This window comes from Lissotriton vulgaris, chromosome 8, assembly GCF_964263255.1.
Source record: "Lissotriton vulgaris chromosome 8, aLisVul1.2, whole genome shotgun sequence".
Lineage (NCBI taxonomy): Eukaryota > Metazoa > Chordata > Amphibia > Caudata > Salamandridae > Lissotriton > Lissotriton vulgaris.
In genome coordinates, this window is record NC_141696.1 from 1,282,108,127 (window position 1) to 1,282,120,595 (window position 12,469).

At 45.8% G+C, this 12,469-nt stretch overlaps 1 protein-coding gene across 2 annotated transcripts in view; it reads right to left on the reverse strand.

Annotated features, from left to right (window-relative positions):
* The window catches only part of IFT88 (intraflagellar transport 88), a 536,518-nt gene that overhangs the window by 284,723 nt on the left and 239,326 nt on the right, over positions 1 to 12,469 (reverse strand). For both annotated transcript variants that reach the window (XM_086935210.1, XM_086935211.1), the window contains exon 14: positions 8,751 to 8,837. In XM_086935210.1, the coding sequence (XP_086791336.1) occupies positions 8,751 to 8,837 (87 nt within the window). The remainder of the gene's footprint in view (positions 1 to 8,750; positions 8,838 to 12,469) is intronic.

Consider the following 12,469-nt stretch of genomic DNA (forward strand, 5'->3'; position numbering starts at 1 on the left):
AGAAGCTGAAATTTGAGGGTCGACCGAATGATCATTGTCACACCTCCCCCCACCTTACCGTCCGGACGATCAGCTCGGAGGGCATAATGGGTTTCGGGGAGAATGGCTAGAAGGTCGGGGAGGGAATCACTGGTGAACCAAGTTTCAGTCAGAAAAAGGAAATCTGAGGAATCAGTGGTCAATAGGTTGAAGAGCGCCGTCTGGTGTTTAACTGCAGAGCGGGTATTGAGCAGATAAGCGGAGGCTACAGTAGGGACAGGGGCGAGGGAGGGACGGAGGACAAGAGGGGGGACAACAAAGGAAGGGGTGGGACTGTGAGAAACCGGGGTCGGATGAGAGGGGGAAGAAACGAGAATGCCAAGAGAAGCAAGATGTCGCAGAAGTGAGGGGGAAGGTGAAGAGAAAGCAGAGGAGGCCATGAGTTGAGCAGAGGTATAAACCAAAGAAGGAGCAGAATGTATGGCCCCTGGTCCCGGCCCGTCGCGGACGGGCGCAGACGGGCTTAACTTAGGCGCAACTTCGGCGCGGCCGGGGTTGAGTAGCCATAATATAGGGGCACATGGGGAGGAGGATCAGGGGGCATGGCAGGGGGTGAGGGGCCAAAGAACTGCAACGCCGAGCCCAGACCCGCCCAAGATGGTGGAGCCGCCCGTCCCACTCCGAGAGTCAGGCAAGGAGGGGGCGATCAGCGGAGGCGGTCTGGGTCGCGTGCAGGACAGGGGGCAGCCAGGAAGGATCAAAGCGCTATACCCAGACTATCTACTAATTCTCAGTTGAGCTCAAAATATTCTAGTTCAATTCCGCAGAGAAGACCGAATCTAATAAGAACTCTGAGGGAAATCGTTAATTTCTATATCGGTCATTTTGCAGACCCTCCATATTAAACATACTGGTGAGTAATAGAAGTCATAAAGAAGCCTGGATTGGATCCGTCGAAGCCGAAGAGTTATCGACCTATCTCCCTTCTTTCCTGGGTGGCAAAGATTACAGAGGCCCATGTTAATAACATCTTAACAAACCATCTGGAATCTGCACATCTACCAGATCCTACACAGAATGGTTTTAGATCTGGACACAGTGCAGAGACAGCACTTTTATTCATGGTCGAACATCTCCGCTCTGTACTAGATGCAGGTCAAACGGCGGCACTGGTCCTCTTGGACCTCAGTGCCGCCTTTGACACTGTATCTCACACCATTCTTATTCGAAGGCTTGGTGAGGCTGGTATCTCAGGCAGGGCGTTGGATTGGTTTCAATCGTTCCTTAAAGAACGATCCTTCCAGGTTGCAGTGCCACCGTTCAGATCCAAGTCCCATGCCATCACTCAAGGAGTCCCGCAGGGCTCGGCGTTGAGCCCCACTCTCTTCAACCTCTACGTTCAACCTTTGGCAGAGGTTGCGAAGAGTTGGGGTCTCACTATGGTATCATACGCCGATGATACCCAGCTGGTGGTGGCTCTTAACGGGGACTCTGACGTGGCGTCGAACTTTGCGGACGGTTTGAGGGCTGTTGCTAGATGGCTTACGTCCAACTGCCTACAACTCAACGCCCTCAAAACTGAGGTGATGGTGCTGGGGAAACATCCTGATCGGTGGGGTGCCAGCTGGTGGCCTAAGGAGCTGGGACCTCCCCCTAAACCGGTCTCCGAACTCAAAAACCTTGGCGTCTGGTTGGATTCCAAACTAACCTTCTCCTTCCACACTAAGAAGGTGGCATCCACGTGCTTCGGCATTCTGCGTGGTTTGAGGCCTATCCTCAAATTTTTTGATGCCCCCACACGCCAGATGGTGGTCCAAGCCAGCGTACTATCGAGGCTCGACTACGCGAGCTCACTGCTCTTGGGCGCCAACCAGGCGGAAGTCCTGCGACTTCAACGGGTGCAGAACGCGGCAGCTAGAGCCCTGGTGGGCCTGCCACGCTTCTGCTCAGCCCGTAGCACAATCTTTAATCTGCACTGGCTGCCAGTAATCAGGCGCATAGAGTTCAAGGCCCTCTGCTTTGCCTTCAAAATTCTTAAATCTGACACCCCTACCATCCTTCAGCACCTTTTGTCTATGTACACCCCTTTGCGCAGTCTTCATTCTGCTGGCCAAAATCTGGCACTTGTCCCCCGATTTCAGAGATGTAGACTGGGTGGCCGATCGTTTACGGTCTTGGCCTCTAAATTATGGAACGCACTTCCTGCCTACATCCGCACTCTGGATGACCTCTTTGCTTTTAGGAAAGCTGTTAAAACTCATTTCTTTCCTCTGCCTTACTAATCACTCCCTACTTTTTCTGTGTTATTAGTTATGTTACCTTCTCCAGTTATAGCGCCGGGACGTCCCTTAGCTGGGGCAGCTGTGCGCTTAAAAAAATCCAAATAACATAACATAATCAGACAGAGTCTGCAGGAGTTTCTAGACCCAAAACACCCACGTGCATGCATCTCTGCTGAGTAGCCAGTATTCTAGTTGCGGCGACACATCATGAACTTCAGAGTAAAGTGTAATCTTTTATTTCAGGATTCTCACTTCTCCATAGATTGACTGATCTAAATTTGGAGTATGACTGATTCGTTAAGATGGAACTGTGTCGGAACTTTGGAATAAAAGATGGGTTTGTCCACAGAGCCACATAATTTTCTGTGAAATTAAGAAATTGTTCTTTGATGGTAAAAGCCTGGATTTCGCTAACTCTCCTCGTGGAAATGAGAGCCAGGAGGAGAGTTACTTCCCAAGTCAGAAATTTTAGCTCGCTTTGTGAATTGGTTCACGGGGCTGCCTCATCAGTTGCGCAAGGGATACATTAAGTCTCTATTACGGAGGGGGCTCTTGTACTGGTGGGAAGGCGTGGAAGAATCCCCTCATAAATTGTTTTACTAGACTCGAGGCACAGAGAGATGGAACTTGGGGTGATCTTCCATAGCGGGAAATAGAGGTGAGGTGCACCTTAACTGATGAGAATGTGAGACCTGATTTTGCTAAGGAGAGGAGATATGGCAAAATCTGCTCCGGAGATGCTTGAAACGGGTGTAAGTCGTTCCTTTGGCACCAGCAGAGAACCGTTTGAACATTAGGCAGGTCGTCTTATTAGTGCTTTTGGCTCTGGATCTTGTAATGATATCTCTGCACTCCTGTGAGATATTCATGTCCATAAACTCCAAGAACTCAGGAGCCAGGCATACAAGTGAAGAGACTCCGGGTCTGGGATGACATACTTGCCTCTTGTCTCTGGTCAGGAGAGATGGTGATGGTTGTAGGCATATGGGTTTCGATTCCGAGAACAGAAAAAGTTCCAGGAACCAGGGTTGCCTGGGCCATAGTGGTACTATCAGGATAAGACTACAGCATTCCATTTTCATTTGGTCAGCACCCTGGGAATTAATGGGATAGGAGAAAGTTGTAAGCATATATCCCTGACCATCGCATTAAAAGGGCATTCCCCCATGACCCTGGGAGAGGTAACCTGCTGGCATAGGACTGGCATTTGGCGTTCTCCCTCGTGGCATAGAGATCTAAAGCTGGCTTTCCCCATATCTGAAACACCTTGGTGAGCCGGTGCTAGTCCAATTCCCATTCATGGGAACTGGACTGTGTTCTGCTTAACATATCCGCTAGCATGTTGTGTAGCCCTCAGACATGCTTAGCTCTGAGCGAGATTCTGTGCTGCATTGTCTAGTCCCACAGCTCTTGCGCTTCCTGTGATAGAATGATGGATTTGGTTCCCTCTTGCTTGTTGACATAGTACATACTGGTGGTATCGTCCGTACGAACCAGCACAGAGGAACCTGCTATCCTCGGCAGGAAAGCCTGAAGAGATAGAAAGATAGCCTTGAGCTCTAGCCTGTTGATGTGCTGTAACATTTGCACACTGGACCATTAGCCCTGGATCTGTAGCCCCTGCACTTGCCCCCCTAGCCATTCATAGAGGCATCTGTTGTTGAAATGAAATCAGAGATGGTTTGAAGGAAAGTAAGGCCCTTTGAGAGATTTGGTCTGTGAAACCACCATTGCAGGGCTTCCTTCAAGCGTGTTGTGATCTGTATTATATCCTCAAAGGATCCAGAAGCTTGCAGCCATTGTCTCTGCAGTTCTTCCTGATGAGGTCTCATCCTTAGCCTGGCTAGCGGTACTGATCTATCGCTGATAAACACATTCCCAGAAGCAATTTGTATGTTCATAATGAACCTGACCCTTTTTTGACATGTTCTTTGCTAGCTGTTGCAATCGTATTTTCCTCTCTTCTGAGAGGTAAGCGTTGCTCTGGATGGAATCTATTGTAGCTCCCTGACACGATATGACTTGACTGGGAAGGAGTGAAGATTTTTCTCTGTTCACAGTGAGGCCTAGAGCCCGGAACAACTGAAGGTCAGCATTTGTAGTTTGAGTGGCTTTCCATGCCATTGGTGCTTTGAGCAGCCAGTCGTCCAGGTATGGAAATACCTGGAGACCTTGAGATCGTAGGGCTGCAGCTATCGGGCCAAGACTTTTGGTGAAGATTCTTGGTGCCAATTTGAGGCCAAACAGAAGTACTCTGAATTGGTAGTGAGTACCTGCTACAGTAAATCTTAAAGATTTCCGATGCTTCTGATGGATAGGGATGTGAAAATATGCGTCTTCCATGTCGGGCGAGGTCATGAAGTCTCCTTTGTTGAGACGACAAACAATCTCAGAGGGTTGCCATCCTGAACGTCTGTTTTCTGAGAAACTTGTTAAGATTCCTGAGATTGTCTGAGATTGGATCCATTCCCCTAATTTCTTCTTTATCAAGAAAAAACGGGAAAAGAAACCTCTTTCCCTTTGAGATAAAGGGACTTCTTCTATTGCGCCTTTGGAGAGCATGAGCTGAGCTTCCTTGTGTAATAAGTGAAGATGAGGGGGGGCTCCCGTGTGTGGAGTATTCGGTGGTTGCTAAGTGAATTCTAGGGTGTGCCCAAAGGTGACAAGGTCTAACACCCACTGATCTGTAGTTATATTGCGCCACTGATGCACATGGTTGGAAATCTTCGCACCCACGGGCTGAGAGGGGAGGGAAGCTGGTACCCGGACGTGATTATTGTTTTCTGTTAGAGTCACAACCTTGGGAAGGTGTTCTTTTACGGCCACCTTGGCGAGAGAAACCAGCTTCAGAAGACTGGCGGTATACTGGAGCGTTATAATTTTGCTAGTATTGGTAAGTCTGATACTGTATGGTTTATCTGATAACCTCCTTTGTATGAGGTAAAACCTTGTTCTCTAACCCCTCTGAATGGCACTTTCCGATACTGTAATGTGCCTAAGGATTTTACTGTGTCTGTATCGGTCTTAATTGCTAAAAGTGCCTCGTCTATGTGCTTTCCAAACAGGGAATCTCCTTTGAAAGCCATATACAAAATCTTTGTTTGCACCTTTGGCCTGAAGATGGTAGCCTTCAACCATCCCTGGCTCTTCAGTACTGCGGCACCAGCCAATTGTCTAAAAATAGTATTGCCTACATCCAGAGCGCAAACAATGGTTTCTGATGCTCCACATTCTCCGTCCAACTGGATCTTTCTAGATTCCTGCCTTCTTTCTTCTGGTTTGAGATCCACCAAAGCTCCCATATCTGACCATATCTGGCAGTCATAACCTCCGACAATGGCTAAAGCATTCGCCACCTTCATTGTGACTGTGGCATAGTGGAGAGGTGCTTCTCTAGAATGACCATCCTGCGTCCCTCCTTATCAGGAGAGTAGTGATTGGGATGGCAAGGTTCTTGGATCTTCTTTGTGCCACATTTGGGAAATGACTGAATCTGGTCTCGGGTGTCATGTGAGGCAAGATGGAGAATCCTCTGGAGCTCTATATTTGTTCTCAATCAGCAGGAGTACCAGAGGTATGGTTGCCGGTGTTCTCATAATTTTGATTCCTTCTTGACATATGTAGTCAATAATGGGTATGGAGCGCACAGACTTCCAAGTGTCCTCTTTGAAATTGTACTGGTACTGGAAGCAGTTGGTCTGCTTGACTGTCACTGGCAAATGGAACCTGGTGGATGCTCTCTCCATCAAATTATGGAATACTCCAATATCCTCCGGGGGAAAATCTGATGGTAGCTGTGGAGGAGGAGAGGGTGTTGGTATGATATAATCATCGCAAAGATCTGGCACTGGGAGAGGGTCTGAGAGCTCACCTTCGACTGAAGCAGACATATCCTCTGCGATAGGACCTGTTGGTAAGGGGAGATGAGTAATCATAGGTGTAATTGTTGATAGCAAAACTGGCCTACCCAGTGGGTTTGCCTGAGGTAGTAGCCTCTCAGGTTGATCCCCTGCTGGGGGGAAACCTTTGCCTGTAATCCGTCAACATAGCCTGCAGATCTTGGATGAGAGAAGACGGCAGATGGGCCATGTCGCTAGGACGTGGTTCTGGCTGGAAATCATATGAGTGGTAGTGACGCAGCTCTGTTGATAATACTGATCTCCTCATGGTAATTCTCGTCCTCCTCATCATCGTCTTCTTGACATTTTACGTGCAGTTCTGATGGACTATGAGCTACACCATAAATACCATTGTTGTCAGAGTCCTCTATGTCGAAGAGATGTGATAACATTAAAGGCCATTCCTTACTGTACTCTGACATGGCTGGGCGTAGAAATGTTTTGGTTACCTTTGTAATATGAGTAACCCTCATCAACAGTGTCGTCAACAGTGCAGACACAGCCAGAAGAGCAGATTCCATCGTTGACGGTGTTGTCGTCGACGGTGCCGCCGTTGAAGGTAGTGTCGTTGACGTGGTGGTCGTTGACGGAGCACTTATAGTCGGTATCTTCGCCGATGATATCTTCGACCGCCTTCGACGATGTTGCCGTCGGCAGTGATCCCAACGAAGGCGTGCTCTTAGAGAGCGAGACTCTTGTCGACAGTGTAGGACCCATATTCTCGTCGTTGTTACAGTTGCTGTCATTGACGGTGCAGAAGATGTCGTCATTGATGAATGTGGCAATGTCGTCGATGATGGCCTTTTCCCAGATTTATGCCTTACAGGGTCTGAGGAAGATGCTCTGGGACGGTCTGTGTCCTTTCTGGAAGGTGTAGAGGGCACAGACAATGTAGGCTCTGTGGAGTGTTTCACTCCTTTCTCCTTTTTAGCGTCCTTGGTCCCATGAGAAGGTTTGTGGTGTTTCCTACCTTCGCCAGAGGAACTGTCCTGTGACCTGGCTCTCTTGTGAGACTAGCAGGATCTATCACTTTCCTCATCTGAAGAAACTGCCTGGTGTATCCTGGAGAGTCTTTGAGGAAAAGGTACGGCAGATTTTGCATTCCCTTACCTCATGTTTAGGATGGAGGCAATATATGCAATCCTTGTGTGGATCATCCACATGGACCATTTTTCTTTCACATGTCTTACATGGGCGGAAAAGGCCTCTTCTGTCAGACATGGTATAAAGACTGTAGAAAAGCCAGAATTTGTAGGACAAACTGAGTTGCACTCCGGGAGACTACCTTCTACACGACGTGTGGTCGAAATCTGGGGGAATCTGCCTCGGCTGGGAGTGTTCTAGAGGGTGCTGACAGCTGATTGTCTGTGTTCAACATTTGGTCCTTTTTTAAAAGAGGACATAGATAGGCTATCAATAACATGGCCACGGCCATGGCCATTAGAGCCTATGATATTTGTTAAATGCTTCTTGATTATTTTACCGTGGGACTCCCATCTCGACGACGGGGAATGATTTGAGCAAGTAAATCTGTGAAAGATACACCAATACTGGATAATGATGAACACCAAAATTTTGCCCTAGCAAGACCAACCTGTTAGACTTGCATGAGGAAGGCCATAGATGGAATAAGACTTTCAGGTCATAATTCCTCTGTGACAGGAATTTAACTGAAAACATCACACATATCCTTTTATAAAGTGAACAGTATCCAAAGAGCAGAAGATCTTTCTGGAGAAACTCATGAGACAAACTCAAAAGGAAGATCTAACAATCACTCAAGACATTCCTCCAGGTGGAATACCTCACTGATATTACCCAGAAAGTTGCAGCCTTCCTCAAGACAGTAGGGAAAACTAGAAGATCAAAATCACATCTATAACCACTCCCACAAAGAAGAAACTATGAATGTAACATCTTTACTACTCATTTATGTGAAAAACGAAACCAAACACACTAAACGAACACCTCCCTAGGAAGGCATGGACAAGATATTAAATACTTGCCAGTAGAGCTTTATTTTCCTACTCACTTTGAGTAATAACCCCAATGGTGGACTGAAATTATACTGTGCCAAACCTCTAAACGAAACAAAATAATATACAACTGGGTATAACCAAGAAAGCTTGCAATGAAATGCGACCATGGGCAGGGAGCGAATGTATTTTATCTCTCCATGGCGTTTATAACCATTACAACCATGTGTCTGATGCCAAAGCCTTTCACCACTAGGGTTAGGCTAAGGAAACATTTTATGAGGCGAGCCTTTGGGCAGAGAAGAAGTGAACTGAAATCATCTCTGCATGGGGTTCTTTACTAGTCATAATCACAAGCACTCGCTTTCTCACATGTTTCCACTACAAGGGACCCCAGTCAAGTGATTCCGCTAACACTCATTTCCCTCCCCACTGTGACTTTACAGAGTGTGTATGCAAAAGTCTAAATGACTAAATGCAAAAATTAAAGCAAAGACTCAATACAATTGTTCTTACAGCAACATTGTGAGTTAAAAGTATCTAACGATCGCAGCACATTTACAGACAGAAATAGATATGCTATTTAGTTCAATGACACTGAAAACAGATCCTACCAGTCATATCCTACAGCAAAGGATGTTTCAATTACAGGTGCTATCAGCTTAGCTGCTGTCATGATGTACTTTTCTGCCAAGGCTTTCCTAAGAAATATTTAAAAACACAAATCACGTTAGTTAAAAATGCATACAACTAAAAAAGTGAATAATTCTATCTCACTTACAAAATGGCATATAAGGATACTAAATGTGTTATATTGCCTTAGCCATTTGTGCATAAATACATTACATTATATCATTACGTTATTTTTCATAGAGGTTTCCAAAAGTACCATTTGCCATTGAAAGGAGAAGAGTAGCGCAAAATTAGGAGGGTCGTAGGGCTCGGCTTTATTCTGGACCATTTTTTGGCTTGATGCACTTGCGGCCAGACTTTAGGGAGAAAATAAAGTCACCATACAATGCACATACTTTTATTCTGGTTTTGAAAATCAGAAGTTATAAAAAGGAAATCGCTCACTTAACTCAATACGTACGTAAGTAAGTAAGTAAGTAAGTAAGTAAGTACGTAAGTAAGTAAGAATAAGCTTTATTCGATTTGCGTAAAATCATAAAAGCACAGCAAATACATGTAAAAGCATCACACTTAATAGGAACTTGCATATTAAATTTAACAGTTAAAAGAGCTGCAGTCATAATCAAATCATAAAAATCTTCCTATACCATACAATTAGAATTGCAGTTAATACTAATCGGCACAAAATACATGGAAAGACCCAGACAGAAGTGTTTTACAGCATGGTTTTCCGCAACAGCATAACAGATCTTAAGAAACGAGATACCGCAAAGATCACATGCTCGTCTTCCAATTTTAACAGTCTTAAGAAAGCAGGCCTGCAATTTCTTACTCCCCAGCGTTTTAACAAAGGTTTCAAATAAAATTTTCTGGGGGTGGAATAAAAGGAACAAAAGAACATTAAATGCAGGTTAGATTGAAGTGCGATGTTATCACACGGACATATCAAAGTCAATGTAGACCAGTTGTTCATCTCCGGGATGGAAACAATACGAAAGAAAATACCAAGACGTAACCGAGTCAAGAGCATTCTATAATAAGGGCTGGGGTCCACTTTTAAATACTTTTGCATGCCTTCAGTGGGGGTGATATCTTGGAAATTAGGATGGTTTGTTTGTTTTTTTCAGTGTTCCATCTCAAAATTTCCAGATGGGTGGTCAGTGTTTTCTTGAGACATGATCTAGGTACGCCCTCCATGCTCCTGGGATTTACATAATAGTCCAGGAGACCTATGTCACTAAGTACAGATCTTACGTACGACAACCACCGGAAGTTTGCGACCCCATCTAGGGCCAAGCAGTCCTCCAGGAGGTCCCTATTAAAACTGGCCTCTCTAGTTGTCCATACCTTGTGCCATAAAAGAATTGGGGCCATCTTAATTGTGTCGCCCAGGTTCTTGACTCCCGCCTCTATGTGTGTCATAAATGAGGATGTAGTCTTTGGGACACCCAGAAGGTAGCTGATGAACTGGTTCTCACAGCTCTGCAAGGATTGGTCCTTCTCGATGCCCCAAAGTCCCGCCCCGTAGGTGGCTGTGGAAACACACTTCGCCTGATATATTTGAACCAGTTCTTTGGCTGGTTTACCACCCACTCTGTTTGAAAAGGCGCGTAGGGCGCCTATAGTGTGGATAAAAGCCAGCTTTCTTGCTTCTATCGCCTGTTTCCAGCGACATTTCCTGTCAAACATTATACCAAGGTAGCAGAATTTTTCTACGGTGGCTAAATTCTGGTTATTCAGGAGCACTTTACAAGGCACCTTACTGCGCTTGTTAGTACATGGCATAGTAAAGGTCTTCTGAATATTTACTTTCAGCCCTCTATCCTGCATAAAACCTGCAAATTTAGACACTGCCCTCTGCAGTCCCACTTGGGTCTGGGACATTATAGCCGCATCGTCGGCGTACAGAAGGATCGGGACCGGTAGACCTTTCACGGTAGGGTAGTCGTTTTGAAAAAGAGAAAGATGATGGCCCACTGAGTTGATATAGTAAGTGAATAGCCTGGGGGCTAGGATGCACCCTTGCCTGACCCCTCTTGACAAGGCGAATTTGTCAGTACATTCGCCTTGCTTGCCAAATCTTACTCTTGCCCCACAGTTATGATATAATTCTCTAATAAAAGTAATTAGGTGTGCGTCAATACCCATTTCGGCCAATGTTGACCATAACAGAAGATGGTCCACGCAATCAAAAGCCGAACTCAAATCAACAAAAGTAATAAAAAGTGATCCGCCTCTAGCCTGCGTGTATTTGGCACAGAGAAGGGCCAGGTTTAGACACTGCTCAGCAGTCCCTATACCCTTCCTGAATCCATATTGGAGGTGCGAGACTACATTATGTTCCTCCTCCCATTCTTGGAGTCTCTTTAAGATAATCCTCCCTGCTAATTTCATAAGGCCATCTAATAAAGATATTGGCCTATAGCAGGTTGGATCATCACGCCTGCCCTTTTTAAAAATGGGGACCACTATTGCGTCCGACCAGCTATCTATAAACCCCTGTTGGTTGCCTTTATTCAGCACATTTGTGAGCAAGGGGGCCCAAAAATCTGGTTCAGCCTTGTACACATCTACCGGGGTGCAATCTGGCCCAGGAGCTTTTCCCGATGCACTGTCCCTAATTGCATCATACATCTCCCCCACCGTGAATATTATGTCAATAGGGAATGCAGAAACATGGGGATCGGTCTTTCTCCTACTGTCTATAATTTGTGGGACAGTTGGGACATGCCCTATTGGAGTGATGGTTTCAGCTGGCTTTGTGTCAGTATACAGCTGCTTAAAGTGTGTCAACCATCTGTCACCTGTTATTGCCAGATCAATTTTATTGCCATTATTAATAGGCTGGTACAAGGACTTAACAAGCCTCCAAAACTTGGTGGGGTTTTTCTGGGCAGAAGCTTCTCTTAGTGTGTCCCACGCTTGCTTTTTTAGGGCCAGGGTTCTTTCTTTTAATGCACATTTATATGCTTTCCTAGCACTACGAATTGTTTCAGGGTCCCTAGGTTTGAGGGCTAAGGCTTTTTTGAGAGATTTTAATGCTTTTGTGCACTTCCCATCAAACCACCCTTCTCTTGGTGAGTGGTTATTATTCGCTGCCCGGGTCAGCAAGTTTTTTATCCGCTGTTGGATGTTGCCGAAGGCGGTCATGACAGAAGAAGAATCCGCCTGTTCCTCTAGACAGAGGTTAACATTGTTTGCGGAATCGGAGAGTAGTTTTTTCAAGAATGCAGCGGGAACAATCCTCTCCCATTTCACAGCGTAGCCATTAGATTTGGATAGATCTACCCTATAGGGATACCTGGAGAGGGTAGGGTTCTTGGAATTACGTTCCTTTGTTTTTACACTAATAGAAAGGGGGTAATGGTCACTAAATACATCCTTGCCAACCACACACGAGGTCAGAATTCCAGAGTTGGCAGTAGAAATTAAAATGAAGTCAATAATTGAATTACAGTCTCTACCAAAAAACGTTGGCTCAAACTGCACGGGTGAGGGACAGAGCAAGTTGGCAAAACAAAGATTAAATTTAAGGACAAAAGTGTTTAACAACATCCCCCTCTTTGTATGCACAAAATGAGTTGGGTTTTCCTCGCCAAGGTCCGCAATACCACACAGGGGGGATTCGGACTGTGGACAGATGGTGCAGTTAAAATCCCCTACCCACATTATTGTTGCCCCCTCGAGGTGATCCACAATG